Source organism: Myotis myotis, unplaced genomic scaffold (assembly GCF_014108235.1).
Source record: "Myotis myotis isolate mMyoMyo1 unplaced genomic scaffold, mMyoMyo1.p scaffold_m19_p_8, whole genome shotgun sequence".
In the NCBI taxonomy this organism is placed as follows: domain Eukaryota; kingdom Metazoa; phylum Chordata; class Mammalia; order Chiroptera; family Vespertilionidae; genus Myotis; species Myotis myotis.
In genome coordinates this window covers 61,252,991-61,271,423 of record NW_023416390.1, presented here as the reverse complement: position 1 = coordinate 61,271,423, position 18,433 = coordinate 61,252,991, and the positions used below count along the sequence as shown (strand labels likewise).

The 18,433-nt window shown below is 40.6% G+C and overlaps 1 protein-coding gene across 5 annotated transcripts in view; it reads left to right on the top strand.

Moving 5' to 3' along the window:
* The window catches only part of ARL6IP6 (ADP ribosylation factor like GTPase 6 interacting protein 6), a 61,424-nt gene that overhangs the window by 22,651 nt on the left and 20,340 nt on the right, over positions 1-18,433 (top strand). Inside the window, exons 4-5 of one of the 5 annotated variants that reach the window (XR_004969499.1) lie at positions 10,700-11,012; positions 13,389-13,719. The exons of 2 other annotated variants lie outside the window; for them this stretch is intronic. Coding sequence is in view for 1 of the 3 variants with exons in the window: in XM_036320322.1 (XP_036176215.1) it covers positions 13,389-13,482 (94 nt within the window). In the remaining 2 variants the exon portion in view is untranslated. Of the gene's footprint in view, positions 1-10,699; positions 11,013-13,388; positions 13,720-18,433 lie in introns of those variants that run through there. 2 more of the 5 variants (XR_004969497.1, XM_036320322.1) reach the window with 2 other exon arrangements.

Sequence of the window (18,433 nt, the reverse complement as noted above, 5' to 3'; positions counted from 1 at the left end):
GTGCTCTACCCATACATTTACTGTACTCATATGGAGCCCAGAACTTGAAAGAATCTTGGAGTTCTTCTAGGCCAGGCTGGTGGCAGTACCAGAACTTTAACTTAATTCCTGATTGAGGAGAAAGTTAGGTATAGATAGATAGGCTCTCGAAGCTTTATTTTTCCTAACAAGTACATAACAGCTAACCCACTTACTCTGCATTATGAAATGAACCAGCAGGAGGAATTTCATTAACTGAAACAGCATTGTTTTATTAACAATCAAAGGCACTCTCTGTGAGATTTTGCTACATGGTAGTTTTGTCTGTGCAATTTTGCCAAATCCAATCAAAATCTGTTCTTAACATCTCATTGTTTTTGTTCTGTCCTTCATTGTTTTCTTCATTTGACCAGCCTTCTCCACTTTAGACTGCCACATTTCACATTGCCTATGCACAAGCCCCATCTAGTGGTACAGAGATTTAGCTGCAGGTTTATAGTTACTCAGTATGCTAAAAACAAAACAGAAAACAATAGTAATCAATAATTATAATAGGTCCTGCCTAGGGTAAAATACTAATTTTTAGTCTGGAAATAAAGTTATTAGAAAAATGTTAATGTAAGTGATGGGTCTAGCAAAAAGCACAGTGTAGAAAGCTAATTAGTTTTGTTATTAAGAGTCAATATTTAGTAACAGTGATATGAAAAAGAGTGAAATAAGTCATTAAGTTTATCTACCTTATAGTACTTTTATATAGAGTCAGAGATCAAGGGCCAACATTTTAAAAGAAGTTAAGGGTTTTACTTAATTGCAATCAATAGTAGTGATAGTTAAAAAAAATAGTAGTGATAGTTAATTGCTGGCATGAACAAATTCTCATTATTTAGATCAAAGTTCAAATTTAACAGCATAAACGTCTCTAACTTTGAAGCCAAGAAGTAACCTTTGTAGGGATCGGACTATTATTTTGTGCTGGAAACAGTCAAAGAGACTTATTCTCAAGGAGGAAACAAATTAATGCTTCTATTTAAAGTTATTAAGAATGAGCATTAACTGTATTATGAAAATCCAGTGCTACTCAGAATTTTAATTTTTTTTCTTTATTGATTAAGGTATTACATATGTGTCCTTATCTCCCCATTGCCCCCCCCCCCTCACTCATGCCCTCACCCCCTTGGTGTCTGTGTCCAATGGTTAGGCCTATATGCATGCATACAAGTCCTTTGGTTGATCTCTCCCCCTTACCCCCACCCTCCCCTACCTTCCCTCTGAAGTTTGACAGTCTGATTGATGCTTCTCTGTCTCTTGATCTGTTTTTGTTCATCAGTTTATGTGTTCATTATATCCCAAAATGAGTGAGATCATGTGATATTTATCTTTCTCTGACTGGCTTATTTCACTTAGCATAATGCTCTCCAGTTCCATCCATGCTGTTGCAAATGGTAAGAATTCCTTCTTTTTTACAGCAGCATAGTATTCCATCTTGTAGATGTACCACAGTTTTTTAATCCACTCATCTGCTACTGGCCCTAAGGCTGTTTCCAAATCTTAGCTATGGTGAATTGTGCCGTTATGAACATAGGGGTGTGCATATATCCTTTCTATTTGGTGTTTCTAGTTTCTTGGGATATATTCCTAGAAGTGGGATCACTGGATCAAATGGGAGTTCCATTTTCAGTTTTTTGAGGAAACTCCATACTCTTCTCCATAGTGGCTGCAGCAGTCTGCATTCCCACCAGTAGTGTACAAGGGTTCCTTTTTCTCCACATCCTCATCAGCGCTTGTCATTTGTTGATTTGTTGATGATAGCCATTCTGACAGGTGTGAGATGGTACCGCACTGTCATTTTGATTTGCATCTCTCGGATGATTAGTGACTTTGAACATGTTTTCATATGTCTCTTGGCCTTCCTTATGTTTTCAATTACAAATTTTAACCTTATGCTGGTCAAAGGTTATATAAAAGTAAAATTTCTAGTGTATTGGATATCTAATCCAAAGCCTGAGTTATTAAATCACTTGTTGAGAAACTGATTTTAAATAATTTTTTTCCCTGTTGAGAAATATTGTAGAAATAGCCTGTCTTGCAGTCACAGTGTGGTAGATTTCCAAGAATGTCTCATTTCTTCATAAATCTCATGTTGACTTTTGTCCTAAGAGACTTATTATTTGAATCTTATAACTGAAGATGAGTTTTTTTGAGGATAGGATAAATTATTTTAAAAATAATTATCTCAGCTTTGAACACAATTCTGTTTTCATTTTAATGACTTCAAATATGTGTTTGCTATAGGAATATTTGTTAAAAGAAAAAATAGGCATTATTTTTAAGTTTCCCTCAACAGCTTTTAAGAGAGACCTAAGCCCTCAATATTATATATCAAGTAGCCATTTTGAATTATCACAAATCAAGCAAAAATATTATATTTTTATTCTAACTTCACTCTTAGTTTTAAGTCAGAATTAATATTTGTACTTCAGGTGCCTCTCGAATAATCACATCTATGTATTTCTTAGAATGAGGCATATTGGAAAGCATAGTTGAATGTCTATTTTATCGGACTAGGAGTATAAGTTCACTATTTTATATTGTTAGAGAAGTTTGAAGTTTGGTATCTGCTTTAAATGTATTATTTGCTGAATTTATGACTAATTTGATACGGGTTCATGGTCAAAATGCAGGAAAACTTTCCAATTATTGACATGTCATGATTTCTAGGAATGTGGTAAGGTAAAGGGTAGTATCTTTTCACTAAAGCCTGCTTAAAATATAAAATGCAGAATTTTGCTGCCTTCCTAATGCTTTTGGTCTTTTCATTCTGGATCACTCTGAGTTGTCTGCCTTTCTGCTTCTCCCAATCACAAATAATATTTGACAAACATAAAATTACTCTATTTCAAAAAACCCATGACCTCAAATTGAATTAACTAATTTCTACACAGCCTTATTTAAAAAATTATATTGCCTTACAGTGCTATTTGAAACCTGCAAAGTAAATTGGAAATAAGAAAGAAAGGGGAATAGTTGCTTTTCGTTTGAATTGCTTTTTGGTAAACTCTTTTTGGTAACTGTTTTACAGACTGAAAATTAATATATGTGATCTGATATTCTCTTACATGTGTTATTTCCTATGTAAAGTGTTCTGGATGTAATCAGATGCTGAAATATTTAAATTTCCATTACACTTGTGAGTTGTTACTATTATAGGAAGGAAGTAAACAATGAGTGGAATAGTTAATGAGAATTTTCTGGAAATTTTGGGATTTGGCATTGATGCATTATGATTTTTTTTTTCTTCTCAACATTAGGTTTATTTTTCTGCTATTAAAGGGCATTGGGGACTTTAATTCTTGGGGAATAAGAAGATACAGTACAAACAAAATCTATAATAATAAAAGCATAATATGCTAATTATACTAGATGTCCTTCTGGATGAAGCCGGGGCTGTGAAGGAAGCCTGGGTCCCGGGTGACTGCTGGCGGCCTTTGGGAAGCTCGGGTCCCGGGTGCCAGAGGGAAGCCCAGGTGACAGAGGGAAGCCAGTGCCAGCAGCTGGGGGAAGGAAGGCCTACTCTTGTACGAATTTCATGCATCAAGTCTCTAATAGTAATATAATAGAAAAGAGTTTGTGGGTTCTTAGACAGTAATGTCTTGTAGGTCAATAAAAGTGGGTATTAGTATTTAAGTTAGAAGTTTCTTTTCCAAGCACACTAGGTTTGACATTGAGCTCAGTAAATTGACTCTTCTACTATTTTTCACAGATTTTGGAGTGCTGCCTCTTCGTCAAATCAAATTCTTTATTGCCATGGTCTGATGAAACATGTCAGATGGCTAATTGTAGTAGGAGAGAAAAGCCACTAACAAAGAGATATATCAAGAACTTGGCCTTGATATTTGAGTATGATGACGTTTTATTATCTAGGGACTGGAGCCATCAGTTGCAATGTTGTCACTATTAAGGACTGCACTGCAGCTTCTTGAAGTGTACGGTTAAATTATATGCATGTCTTATATAAAATGCATTCATTACTGTTTTGAATAGAGACTTAAATAGATATAACAAAATACTGTAAGAGAATCATATTAACTATTCTTGGTTTCCTTGCTATTTTCATAAAGTAATATAGCTAGTGAGTATTTGCTTTGCACCTGCTTGCTATGGATTTTGCTTATGCTAATTTACTCTTATTATGTATGGCCTACTGAAAAGGCACAGAGGTCCATAGGCACAGAACAGCAAATGATAAGAAATACCTGAGAGATAGCACTTGCCAGGAATCACATAAATACTTCAAAGATTCTTTATTATTGGAAAGAAAGTTTTTACAACTAGAACAAAATAGTACCTTTATTATAACTAGTCTTTTAGGATGTGGAAGTAGTTTATTATCATAAGCCTTTCTTTACAACCCTAGTTTTCCAATATATGTTATTCTTATTGAACAATATTCAGTCCTAGGAAACCTTCGTCTATTTTTTGTCTTTGGATTTCCTGTTCTGGGTATTTCATATAAATAGAATCATACAGATACCCAAAATGTGGTCTTTTAGCTTCTTTTACTGAGCATACTATTTTCAAGGTTAATATATGTTGTTGCATTTATCAGTACTTTTGTGTGTGTGTCGCTAAATTACATTTCACTAGAGGCACAGTGCACTAGAGAATTCATGCACGGGTGGGGTCCCTTGGACTAGCTGGCAATCAGGGCCGTTTCGCCCAGTCCCCGGGGGTGGGGGTGGGGGGTGATTGGGGGAGAGGTACCGCGGGAGATTGGCCAGCTTCCCGAATCGGGGCCTTTTTCACCCAGTCCAGGGGGAGGGACCACAGGAGGTTGGCTGTGGGAGTGCACCAACCACCAGGGGCAGCTCCTGCGTTGAGCATCTGCTCCTTGGTGGTCAGTGGACGTCATGCTACCGGCCAGTAGTGATGATCACTTAGGCTTTTATATAGATAGATAAATTGTATGGATATACCTACCATACCACATTTTGTTTACCTAGTTATATCTTGATGGACATTGGTTTCTTTCCACTTTTTAGCTATTATGAATAATGCTGCTGTGAACATTCAGGTACATATTTTTATATAAACACTAGTGGCCTGGTGCACAAAATTCATGCACGGGGGGACAGGTCCCCTCAGCCCAGCCTGCACCCTCTCCAATCTGGGACCCCTTGGGGGATGTCTGACTGCTGGTTTAGGCCCGATTCCCAGTTGGACATCCCTCTCGCAATCCGGGACTGCTGGCTCCTAACTGCTCACCTGCATGCCTGCCTGATTGCTCCTAACCACTCTGCCTTCCGGCCTGCACGCCCCCAACTGCCCCCGCTGGCCTGCTTGCCCCACCTGCCCTCCCCGCCGGCCTGCTCGCCCATAACTGCCCCCCTGCTGGCCTGCTCACCCCCAATACCCCCACCCCCCCGCCGGCCTGATCACCCACAACTGCCCTCCCCTCTTGGCACCTAACTGCCTCTACCTCAGCCCTGCCACCATGACTTTGTCCAGAAGGTCTCCTGGAAGGTCTCCCAGTCTAATTAGCATATTACCTTTTTATTAGTATAGATAGAGGCCTGGTGCACCAGTGGGGGCCAGCTGGTTCACCCTGCAGGGTGTCCTGGATCAGGGTGGGGGTTCCCTTGGGGGGCGGGGCGGCCTGGGCGAGGGGCCTGTGGTGGTTTGCAGGCTGGCCACGCCCCCATTGGGGTGGGGGTCCCCACTGGGGATGGTGCTGGCCTGGGTGAGGGGCTGAGGGCCGTTTGCAGGCCCCTCGGCGGCTGGCCCAAGCGATCCAAGCTTCCCACTTGCTCCAGCCTGCTCTGTGGCCGCCGCCCATAGGCCCCTACTTCAGCAGCCGGCCCAGGCGGGGGGGATGCTTGGCTTCCTACATCGCCGGGGGTGACCCAAGCCTCCCACCCACCCTGGCTGGCTCTGTGGCCGCCACCATCTTTGTCCCACTAATTTGCATATTCCTTCCTGATTGGCTGTGTGGCATTATGGAGGTATGGTCAGTTTATATATTTGTCTATTATTCGTGTAGACTAGAGGTCCAGTGCACAGAAATTTGTGTGCTCGGCGGGGGTCCCTAAGCCCGGCCTGTGCCCTCTCACAGTCTGGGACCCCTCGGGGGATGACCACTTGCTGGCTTAGGCCTGCTCCCCAGGGGATTGGGCCTAAGCTGGCAGTCAGACATTACTCTGGCAGCCCGGCAGCCCTCGGGGGAGGTCCACTTGCCAGCGGGGAGCAGACCTAAGCTGCAGTCAGACATCCTTAGCACTGCTGAGGAGGCAGAAGAGGCTCCCACCACCACCGCTGTACTGGCAGCCATCAGCCTGGCTTGTGACTGAGCAGAGCTCCCCCTATGGGAGCACACTGACCACCAGGGGGCAGCTCCTGCATTGAGCGTCTGCCCCCTGGTGGTCAGTGTGTGTGATAGTGACCAGTCATTCCCTGTCTTTCTTCTGTTAGGGTCAGTTTGCATATTGCCCTTTTACTATATAGGATAGAGGCCTGGAGCACGGGTGGGGGCCGGCTGGTTTGCCCTGAAGGGTGTCCCAGATCAGGGTGGGGGTCCCGCTGGGGTGCCTGGCCAGCCTGGGTGAGGGGCTGATGGCTGTTTTCAGGCTGCCCGCACCCCCTTCAGAATGGGGGTCCCCACTGGGGTGCCTGGCCAGCCTGGGTGAGGGGCTGAGGGCTGTTTTCAGGCTGGGACTGAAGCTCCCAACTGCTCCTTTTTTTCTTTTTTTTTTTTTATTCTGGGCCAGCTTTAGCTCTGAGGCTTGTCTCCAGCTCTGAGGCCTCAGTTGCTGAAAACAGGTATCTGGTTTGTTTCGGTTCTATAATCAAAACTCTGTATCAACTCCAGCTCTGAGATTCCAGCTCTCTGAAAGCTGGTTTCTGGGGTTTTGTTTAGCTTCTATATTTGTTACAATGTTTCTTAAACTGCAAGCTCAGAGGCCGGCAAGGCAGGCAGGGAACGTTGCAGTCCTCCGTCACTGAAGCAAGCAAGCCTCATGTTCAGTTTAAGCTGCCTGGCTGCCGGCCGCTATCTTGGCTGGCAGTTAATTTGCATATCGCACTGATTAGCCAATGGGAAGGGTAGCGGTCGTATGCCAATTACCATGTTTCTCTTTTATTAGATAGGACTAGAGCCCCGGTGCACAAAAATTTGTGCACTCAGGGGGGAGGGGGGTCCCTCAGCCCGGCCTGTGCCCTCTCGCAGTCTGGGACCCCTCGGGAGATAACGACCTGCTTGCTTAGGCCTGCTCCCGGGTGGCAGAGGGCAAGCCCAATCCCTAGGTGCAGCCCCTGGTCGGGCTCAGAGCAGGGCCGATTGGGGAGTTGGGGTGCCTTCCCCTGTCATGCACAGAGCAGGGCAGATTGGGAGATTGTGATGCCACCCTCAGTCACGCTCAGGGTAGGGCCGATTGTGGGGTTGGGGCACTGCCCCGTCACACTCAAGGCAGGGTCGATGGGGAGGTTGCGGCGCCACCCCCTGTCATGCACAGGGCAGGGCCAATCGGGGGTTGGGGCGCTGCCCCCTGTCACGCACAGAGCAGGGCCCATCAGGGGGTTGAGGAGCTCCCCCCTGTCCCTCACAGAGTAGGGCCGATAGGGGAATTGGGGAGCCACCACAGTCACACTCAGGGCTGGGCCGATGGGGAGGTTATGGCTCTACCCCATCGCACACAGAGCAGGGCCCGTGGGGGCGGGGGGGTGGTTGGGGCGCCGCCACTCTCACACTCAGGGCAGGGCCGATGGGGAGGTTATGGCTCTACCCCGTCACACACAGAGCAGGGCCCATGGGTTGGGGGGTTGGGGTGCCGCACTCTGTCACACACAGAGCCGCAGGGCGATCAGGGGGTTGGGGAGCTCCCCCCATCAGGCACAGAGCAGGGCCGATCAGGGGGTTAGGGCGCCTTCCCCTGTCAGGAACAGAGCAGGGTGGATAGGGAGGTTGTGGCCCCACCCCCTGTCACACACAGAGCCGCAGGGCGATCAGGGGGTTTGGGCGCTGCCCCCTGTCACACTGATCCCGGTGCCGGGAGGCCTCGCGGCTCCACTGATCCCGGTGCTGGGAGGCATATTACCCTTTTACTATATAGAATAGAGGCCTGGTGCATGGGCGGGGGCTGGCTGTTTTGCCCTGAAGGGTGTCCTGGATCAGGGTGGGGGTCCCCACTGGGGTGCCTGGCCAGCCTGGATGAGGGGATGATGGCTGTTTGCAGCTGGTCACACACCTTTCAGGGTGGGAGTCCCCACTGGGGTGCCTGGCCAGTCTGGGTGAGGGGCTGAGGGCTGTTTTCAGGCTGGGACTGAAGCTCCCAACTGCTGCTTTTTTTCTTTTTTCTTTTTTATTCTGGGCTAGCTTTAGCCTGGCTCTGAGGCCTCAGCTCCTGAAAGCAGATATCTGGTTTGTTTAGGTTCTATAATCGAAACTCTGTATCAACTCCAGCTCTGAGATCCCAGCTCTCTGAAAGCTGGTTTCTGGGGTTTTGTTTATCTTCTATATTTGTTACAATGTTTCAAACTGCAGGCTCAGAGGCCGGCAAGGCAGGAGGGGAACGTTGGTTTCCTCCGTCACTGAAGCAACAAGCCTCATGTTCACTTCCAGCTGCCTGGCTGCCAGCCGACATCTTGGCTGGCAGTTAATTTGCATATCACCCTGATTAGCCAATGGGAAGGATAGCGGTCGTACCCTAATCACCATGTTTCTCTTTTATTAGATAGGAAGATGTTTTCAATTTTCTTGGGCATATACCTGGAATGGAATTGAATCATATGGTAACTCTGTTTAAATATTTGCTGGTCTGCTAAACTTTTTTATAATAGCTGCACCATTTTACATTGCCACCAGCAGTGTATGAGAATTCCGATTTCTCCACATCCTCACTAATACTTTTCTTTTTAGTTTTCTTTTTTTGTATTATCACTTTAGTAGTGGGTTAAAGTGCTATCTCATTGTGATTTTCATTTGCATTTCTCTAATTACTAATGATGATGAGCATGCTTTTCGTGTGCTTATTGGCCATTTGGTATCTTTGTAGAACTGCCTATTCAAGTTTTTGTCCCTTTTATAATTAGGTTGTCTTTTGAGTTAATTTATAACCTAGATAATAGATCCTTATCAGGTATGCATTTGCAAATATTTTCTTCCATTCTGTGGGTTGTCTTTTCACTTTGTTGATAATGTCCTTTAAAGCACAAAAGTTTTAACATGAAGTTTAATTTGTTCTTTAGTTGCTTATGCTTTTGGTATTAGATCTGAGAAACCATTGCTTAATTTATTGTCATGAAAATTTACACCTGTGCTCCATTTAGGCCTGGTCCATTTTTAATTAAATGTTGTTTGTTGTATGAGGTAGAGGACCAATTTTTTTTTTTTTTTTAATTTTTTTGGCATCCAGTTGTCCCAGGACCATTTGTTGGTCTATATGTCTATCCTTATGCCAGTATCACACCATTTGATTATTGTAGCTTTGTGCTGTCTGAAATTGGGAAGAGTGAATCCTCCAGCTTTGTTCTTTTTAAAGATTGTTTTAGCTATTTTGAGTCCCTTGCATTTCCATATGAATTTTATCAACTTGTTCATATGGGAAAAAAGGGAATTTTGAGGAATTGCGTTGACTCTAGAAGATTCGTTTAGGGAGTAATGCCATATTAACAATTTGTTCTCAATTCTATAAACACAGGATGTCTTTCTATTTATTTAGATCTTCTTCAATAAAGTTTTTGGTTATCTTCATGTGAATCTTGCACATTATTGTTTGTTGTATTTCTAAGAGTTTGCAGTTTTTCTTTGATATTTTGAGGGATCTTTAATTGGCTAATGTTACATAGAAAAGTTGTTAATTTTTGTCAGGGATAGATAAATAGACCAAATGAATAGACTAGAAAGTCTGAAAACAGACCCACACATACAGGTTATGTTACTTAGGACAAAGGTATTACAGTAGTTCAGTAAGGAGAAAAGATGGTCTTTTCAATAAATTGCACCAAAACAATTGGATATCCATAAGGAATAAAGTGAGCCTTGGCCTCTACCTTATACTATATACAAAAAATAATTGGAGATGACTTATAAATCTACATTTCAAAGCAAGAACAGTAGAGCTTCTCTAAATAATAGAATACCTTTATAACCTTGGAGTGGTCAAGGATTTATTGTAAAGACCACAAAAAATTACCATTAAAAAATTAATGAATTGGACTTTGTTTAATTTAAGAACTTATGTTTATCAAAAGGTCTTATTAAGAAATCGAAAGGACAACCAATAAACAGAAATATTCTTGAAACATTTCTGACAAAGGATTTGTATGTAGAATATGTAAAGAACTCTATGAACCAATAGAAAAAATGAGCAAAAGACGAACAGGAATTTCAAAAAGAAGATATCTGAATGGGCAGTAATAAGTACATTAGTCATCAGTAAAATAAGTATTAAAAGCCACAACAACATACATTGCAGACCTACTAAAATAAAAAGACTGATAATATGAAATGTTGGGGACTATGTAGAGCAACTGAAACTCTCATACTTTGCTGGTGGAAGTGTAAATACTTTAGGAAAATATTTAATGCTTTCTACTAAAGCCAAATCTACATCTACCTTATAACATAGCATTTCCACTCCCCTAATATATCCCAAAGAAATAAAGGCAGATGCCTATACCCACCAAAGATAGGTACCTATTATCATTTTCATTGTATCTCTATTTATAGGAGCCCCAAATTGGAAGCAACCCAAACGTCGAACATTAGGATGGATAGATAAGTTTTGGTATTTTTATGGAGTACTAAGCAGCATTACAAACAAACACATTTATGCTACATAAAACATGGATGAATCTCACAGACAGGACTGAGTGAAAGAATTCAGACACAAACGAATACAATGCCACGTAGATGGAGTTTCAAGAGCAGATGAAACCAGTCATCATGATAGCTGACAGTATAGTGGTTATCCCAGGATATTGACAGGGAAAAGGAACAAAGTTTCTGCAGTGCTGGAAATGTTCTATATTTGGTCTGGATGGTAAGTACATGAGGGTGTGTCATAAGGTTAATTGGGCTGTATACATGATAGGCATTTGAACTTCACTGTGTATACTTTAATTTTAAAAGTAAAATGCATAAATACAGGAAGAGATTGAGTAAAATAGGCACCATAGCTTAGTCATCATTTTTCAATTCAAAACATCACCTCTACTGGAGATAAATGAAGGGTTTTGACAAAGAGGACCAAGATATCTTTAGTTTTTTAACAGAACTTCAAAGATCACAGATAAGAGTCATAGGAGAGAAAACCTGCCAGGGGTTGTCTATATCTTTCTCCACAAAGTTTTTAAGTCCCTTGCCTAAGCAGTATATGTGTAACAATCACTATCCTCCCAGTGGGAAGGAATATGGTGCGCTTGAGATGGTAGAAACTCTATTAGCCACTGTTCTGGAGCATGACTTCATGGCCATTGAATTTCCTTGCTTTACTTGTTTTGTAAGGGTCACCGAGCAATTGAGCATGTACATATCAGTGAAATTCAAATATATTAACATTGTAGTTATTATAATTTCCTAAAGTTTAGTACGCTGTACTTTCGAGGTTTTCCTAATTTTAGGGAATGCAGGATCACAAACTAGTAAAAGAGAACAAGTAACTCCTAAAATTCTGTTCCATGATTAACTTTATTTTGTTAGTATGAATTTAAATGTTCTCAGATCACTAATGGTTTTTGTTTGTTTTTACAATGAATGATAATATGATAGTTCAATTTCATTATTAGGTTTCTGTTCACTAATCAATACATGTTTGAGGAATTTCTTTAAGGAGCAAAGCATTTAGTATACCTTTTTTGCCATATAGTAGGTAGTACCCTTAGGTAAATTAACCCTTAATGGCAGGAGAAGCACATTAAACTGGACCCTAAGTGGTGAGTAAGGTTGAGTGGAGAGGGTAAATATTAACTCCTGTAAGCCAGAACAGGGAACCATCAGAAAGCATCAGGGTTTTCTGTGGTCTTAGGTGAAAGCCAGAGGTTGTTCTTTGAAGAATGTATCTTCTTGATTCTCTGCCACAAATTTTGTGGGACTCTGGAATCATTATAGTGAAGTGCACTTCAAGTGTGAATTTAGAGCTGAGTACCTCCCTGGCTTTGACCTATCCTTAGGAAATGAGGAGAGGACATGAATATGACAGCACTGTCAGGCCAGGGCCCTTCTTACTAATGCCTTTTAGCTCTTAGTACTGCCAGTGCACTTCCCTAGGTGAGAAGATTCTGTTCTGCCTCTGATACCAGTTGGACACTACCTTTTCTTTATAGTATGCCTGATCCTTATTAGGATAAGCAATGAGTATAATGCAGTACAATTAGTGGTGGGAATGTTAAGAAAGAAAATGTAGTAAAATTTCTGCGAGATAAAGGAAACAAATGTCAGGGAAAATCTGTGCACATAGAATAGTTGGCAGTCATCTATATAATAAAAGCCTAAGCGACCGTTATGGCAGAACGACTGGTCAGTATGATACACACTGACCACCAGGGGGCGGGCGCTCAACACAGGAGCTACCACGTGGTGGTCATTGTGCTCCCACAGAGGAGTGCCCCTCAGCCTGAAGCCGGGTTCATGACTGGCGAGTGCAGTGGCAGTAGTGGGATCCTCTCCTGCCTCTGCGGCAGCACTAAGGAGCAGTGAGCAAAGTGGTAAGGAGCTTGCCGGTAAGGAGCAAGGGATCCCGGATTGCTAGAGGGTGTCCCAGACTGCAAGAGGGCGCAGGCCGGGCTGAGGGGACCCCCCCCCCCCCCCACTCCTCATGCACTAGACCTCAGGTAGTAATCATAAAACAAGAGATATGTCTTTGCTGATACCGAGGAACTCACTGTAAACTACTTCAATTAAGTAACTTATTAGGTTGAAAACTGAAGTGTCTATAAAAGACATAATCTGATTTATGACTCGCGCATAGACAAATGCTGGTTTTAGTGCTCAAAGAAATTGTTCTTTCACAATCTCAAAATGGGACAAATGAAATAATATGTATTTTAAATTCTGAGTAAGAGCAAGAGAGCAGGGAAACACAATGCTAATTAATGAAGGAAACATTTGTAGTGTAAGAAAAGTTATACCTTAGAATTAGGTTATGGTACACACAGTAACTATGAAGTTCAGTAAAGAAGTACATATAGGTATCAAACTGAGCATTTTGCTCTAAGTAATGAAATAGAAAGATTTGAGGACCAGGACAGATTGTAATAGAAACTAAGATCTATCACTAATCCTGCAGATGTCTAGAATTCTTTCTTAATTTGTGAAATAATGTGCAACACATTTCCAGTTTGTAAGCATTTTTGTAAAAACTGATGGTGTTTCTCATAAACCAAATTACATTTTCCTTTTTCACTTTTTCCCCCCTCAGGAAACTTACTGGACATTCTTTCCACATGGGCTATAGTATGGCAATTTTGAACGGCATTGTAGCTGCTCTTACTGTTGCATGGTGCCTCATGTAAACCTGCACTGAAACAGTATTCTTGGCAAAGCTTAGTCATGATTGCTTTGTAGTACCAGGGAAGAAGATCATTGCCTACTCAGAAGACCAAGAAACCTGCTGTTCGTTATGTGATTCCGATGTCTGCCATATCATCATTATGGAGGATCTTTTTAAGCATCGTTCTTCAACCTAGGCACTGGGTTATCTGAATATTAAGTTTCAAGTAGTTTCTTAAAATTGTAAGATGTTTACCTTATCTCTTTTGTGTGTGTTATTTTTCTAAGCTGTAGAGAGCATTTTAATAGAAATCAAACTGGAAAACTTGAATACAGCATATACCTTCCCATGTGTATACTACATTTTTCCTAAGGAATGCTAATAATACTGTTTGAGATAGATATATCTTAATTATTCATTATGTCAGGAAAGCAAACAATGCCCACTACTTTGACATTTTATAGAAGCTACTTTTAAATCTAAATATTTAGTTTTTTTATATTCATATCATCAATAGAAGGTGCATTTATATATTTTAATGGTGCATAGTTTCTTGTGTGTTTTTATTTACATATTTCCTACCACATTAAATTTGTATGTTTTAAAAATTGTTACATCTAGACAAAAAAAAATGTTACTCTTTAGCTGGCGCAAACCTAATACCTACCATTTTTAAATATGGTTGTGTTATTTTTTTTAATTGATTTTAGAGAGAGTGGAAGGCAGAGGGAGAGATAGAAACATCAATGAGACAGAAACATCAAAATTGAAGAGCTTGCTTCCTGCATGCCCCCTAATGCAGATTGAGCCAGCAAACCTGGGCATGTGCCCTGACCAGGAATCAAACCTGTGACCTCTTGGTACATGGGTCTCTACTCAACCACTGAGCCACACCAGGCATAAAGTATTTTGTCTTTAAGCAAAAAAAAAAAAAAAAAAAAGATATTGACCGTAGTTTAAAATTAAGTAAACTCATTTTTAACAAAAAGTCTGAAAAAAGGTAACTTACATAAGCCATTAAATAGTGAGAAATTTGAAGCTATTCACTTTGTTTCCACAATTTCAAATATTTATCCTGGTGTATATATGGTTACTTGAACAGAACTGATTTATTTTGTTTTTAATAAATATTAACCCTGCTAGCAAGCACTAACAACTAGCGGAACTTTAAATGATACATTTTATATCATTGTACCCAATAAAAACTTTAAAAAAATAATAAATATTAACCTAGCATTTTTATATTAGAAATTCTTGAACTAGTTGGTTTTTTATCTCAAAAAAATTTAGTCACCAAAATAGAAAAGGTATTTTGATACAGTGTATATATATGTATAATTTTCTATATATAGTTTTATAATTTTCCTATTTAAATGTTCTATAATTGTTTTTGTTTGTATAGTAATTAAGTCTTAATTGTTCCCACTTCCTTTCTAAATATCTGTTTAGAAAGTCATTTCAATTTTTAAAAGATGAACTATTTAAAATGCTGTTTTCCCTACCCATAGAAAAACTTATATTTAGGAAAGCATTGTAGAGTAAGTAAAACTGGTTATTCAGGCTAAATGTGAAATGAATGTGTGTGGTCTTGTTTCGGTTATCTGCTGAGTGTTGTTACTGAATAAATGATTTAATGTTGTTTCTAAAAGTCTTAACTTTTTACTACTCAAAAATCTTTAGTTGAAAAAGACAAATGATGCTCGAACCTAAATGATCTAAAGTGTTTAGATTAATTTGGGTGTATATGTGTATGTACATATAGACTACATATATGCATAAGTATATACAAATCCATGGCTTAAGGATTCGATTCCTTCCTGAGTGGATGTTGGAGTGGATCTATTCTCACTCCCTGTCTTTCTCTTCCTGCCCTTCCCAACCTTCATTCTAAAAGGCTCTTCTATTGCAAAGGAATATGCAAGTAACAAAATTAGTTTTTCTTCTCTCCACCTCTTCTGATCACTCACCCACTCCCAACTTGGGTAGCTTCTTCCAGATTCTTTGTCTTATGACTAAGAAAAATATTACAGTACACCTTCTCTATGTAGATACCTATACATAGATCTAGATACATGGAGATAATATTTTTTCTGGAACCCTATTTCTTCTGGATTAGCACTCTTCTTTCTTGAGAAATTATTCTCTTCTCTCTAGTTTAACTAGGGTCCAGATATAAGCCATCTATTTCCACAGCTGATTGGAAGGTAAGTAACTAACCAAAGGATATAGGTACCTAGCCAAAACTGGGCTAACCCTAGTTTCTCATCTCTCCTGGCCATAGTGATTGCAACAGGAATAGAAATGTGACTCAAATCAGGCCAGTCTTTTCCCAGGATTTTTCAACTTGAATTTAAGGTCTGATGAAGCTGGAAAGGTGATGTTGGCAGCCAGGGTTCAGCCACCCACAGTGGGAAGGAATAAGGCTAACATGTATGCTGCTAATGACTGTCCTGTACTCCCTGAAGCCCAGTGGTGACCCTGCCATTCTTTAAATTGGTAACATGAATCATTAAATTCCTCCTTTGGCCTCTGCTCTTAATACTGGGTTTTGTCATTTTCAGTAAAAGGAGTCAAGTGATTTTATCTGGCAGCGGAATCCATCTATTATGATACTCAGATCATCTTAATCTCTTTTTGTGTAGCTTACAACATTCCATTCAGTGACTTGTGAAGAATGCATTGGATATAAGTGTACCTGCGGCCACAAAAGGGTTTTGGGGTAAAACTAGTTATTAATCTACTTGCTGTTTCATCAGGAATTGATTATATTCCCAAGTTCAATTCTGCTTTAAGTGTTACCAGAATATTACTTATCAAGATAAGGTAGTGTGTTCCCTGCCTCGCCCTTATCCGTGGTTTTTCCTTCTGCAGTTTCTGCTGTTTCAGTTGCCCTCAATCAACCGCAGTCCCAAAATGATAATGGAAAATTCCAGAAATAAACATTCATAAAAGATTCATAAGTTTAAAATTACATGCCATTCTGAGCAGCATGATGAAATCTCATGCCATTTTACCTGGTCATGAATCATCCTTTTGTATGTTATTCACCCCTTAATCATTTAGTGGCCATCTCAGTTACCAGATCAACTGTCACAGCCTCTGTTCACGTAATCTTTATTTTAACTCAATAATGGCCCCTAAGTGCAGTATTATTGATGCTGGCAATTTGGATGTGCCAAGGAGAAACTATAAAGTGCTTTAAGTAAAAAGGTGAAAGATCTTGATAACAGAAAAAAATCTTACGCTGAGGTTGCTAAAGTTATGGCCACAGTATGTGATAAGTGCTTAGTTAAGATGGAAAGGCATTAAATTTGTGGGTGGAAGACATGAACAGAAAATGTGTTATAATTAAGAGCAACATGTTGCTCCAGAAAACAAGTTTATTCAGACTTCTGCGAGGGATCTCCTGAAACAAGTGACCACGTTCACGTAGCTCTGATTACAGTGTATTGTTGTAATTATACTATTTCATTAATTATTAATCTTTGACTGCGCCTAATTTATAAATTAAAGTTGGTCAAGGTATGTATAAAAATACATATATCTAGGGTTTGGTGCTATCTTGACTTCATGCATCCAGTGGGAGTCTTGGAATGAATTCCCTAAGGATAAGGGGAGACTACTATATAATGAGTCTTTAGATCAATGAGTTTTAAATACAGTACTATTACTTAATAATGCTTCTCAGTTTCCTTATCTGTAAAATGGGAAGACTACCCCTTCCTAACCTTTTTTATTGACACCAATCATTTTCCAAGCTCCTAACAATTCCGCCAACTGCTAATTCACTTCCCTGAATATGCATAACCCTTATTTTATACCATATTGTCACAATTGGGAGGCCAAGGATGCAGCTAAACTTGTACAGTGCCCAGGATAGCTCCCCAACAGAAAGAATAACAGCCAAAATGCTAATAGTGCCAAGGCTGAGAAGCCCTGATCTAGGACTAGATGAGTCAGCTAGCATCCTGTTCAGAATGGACAGCTGGGGTCACAAGGTTACCTGAAGCCCAGGTGTTCATTCTCTAAAAGGTCAAGTAGAAAGCTGTTTCTCAAAAGGAAAGAATTATTAGCTCAAGAGGACTTGTCTCTGTGCCAGTCCCCTATGGGCCTGTCTGGCAAGGGCCTGTTTGCATACTCAAGGGAGAAATGTGTCCGCGAAGTTCATATACAAAAATGCTGTTGTTGAATTGAAAGCTGAGGCCACATTTGACCATTTAAAGTCCATTAGAGCAATGGGTACACAGGCCAAATCGGTGTTAAAGTACTGACTGGAGTGATTGATAATCTACTGAGGGGAAATCACTGCTATACAGTGGGAGCCAGGAGTTTGGACAAAAACCCCAAAGCCCTGTGTTGCTTCCTTGTTAGACTCATTTTCAGTTGAATATTATAACCTACACAGACAGGGGGGGGGCTCAAATCCCTCAGGAATAAGATTTTGGTTACCTCACCAGATTTAAAAACCTGTACCTGTTAAGAGTTCTGGATGAAAGTCAAGGGGACATGGAATAGATATAGGAAAAAAGTCAAATACTAGCTCATGTCTCATGACTAGTTTCAAAAACAGCTATAGCCTCTACCCATATTTCTTTACTATGGCATCTGTGTATTTTAACTTATTCCTTTCTTTTTTTTCTGTTTCTGTCATTGCATATAGGATTTTTGACATTAGCTAACTACCATGTAGTATATAGATTGCAGGATATTGTGATGGGATTCCTGTGTAACTTGGGAGGAATCATTTCCCTGAAATCCTGGACATGGAACTGAATATAGTTACCTGTCAGACTGTTGGTTGTCTTCCTATGTGAGGAAGGGTCTGCATTCTCAACTGAACGAGAAATGGTTGTGCTACGTTAAATGGGGTGATTTTTGAAGTGTAATCATGGGAAATAGTGGGTAGGTGTATGCAGGACAAGCAAAGGAGCGGACTCTAGTAGGTATGTTACCAGTTATCGTCTTAATATATT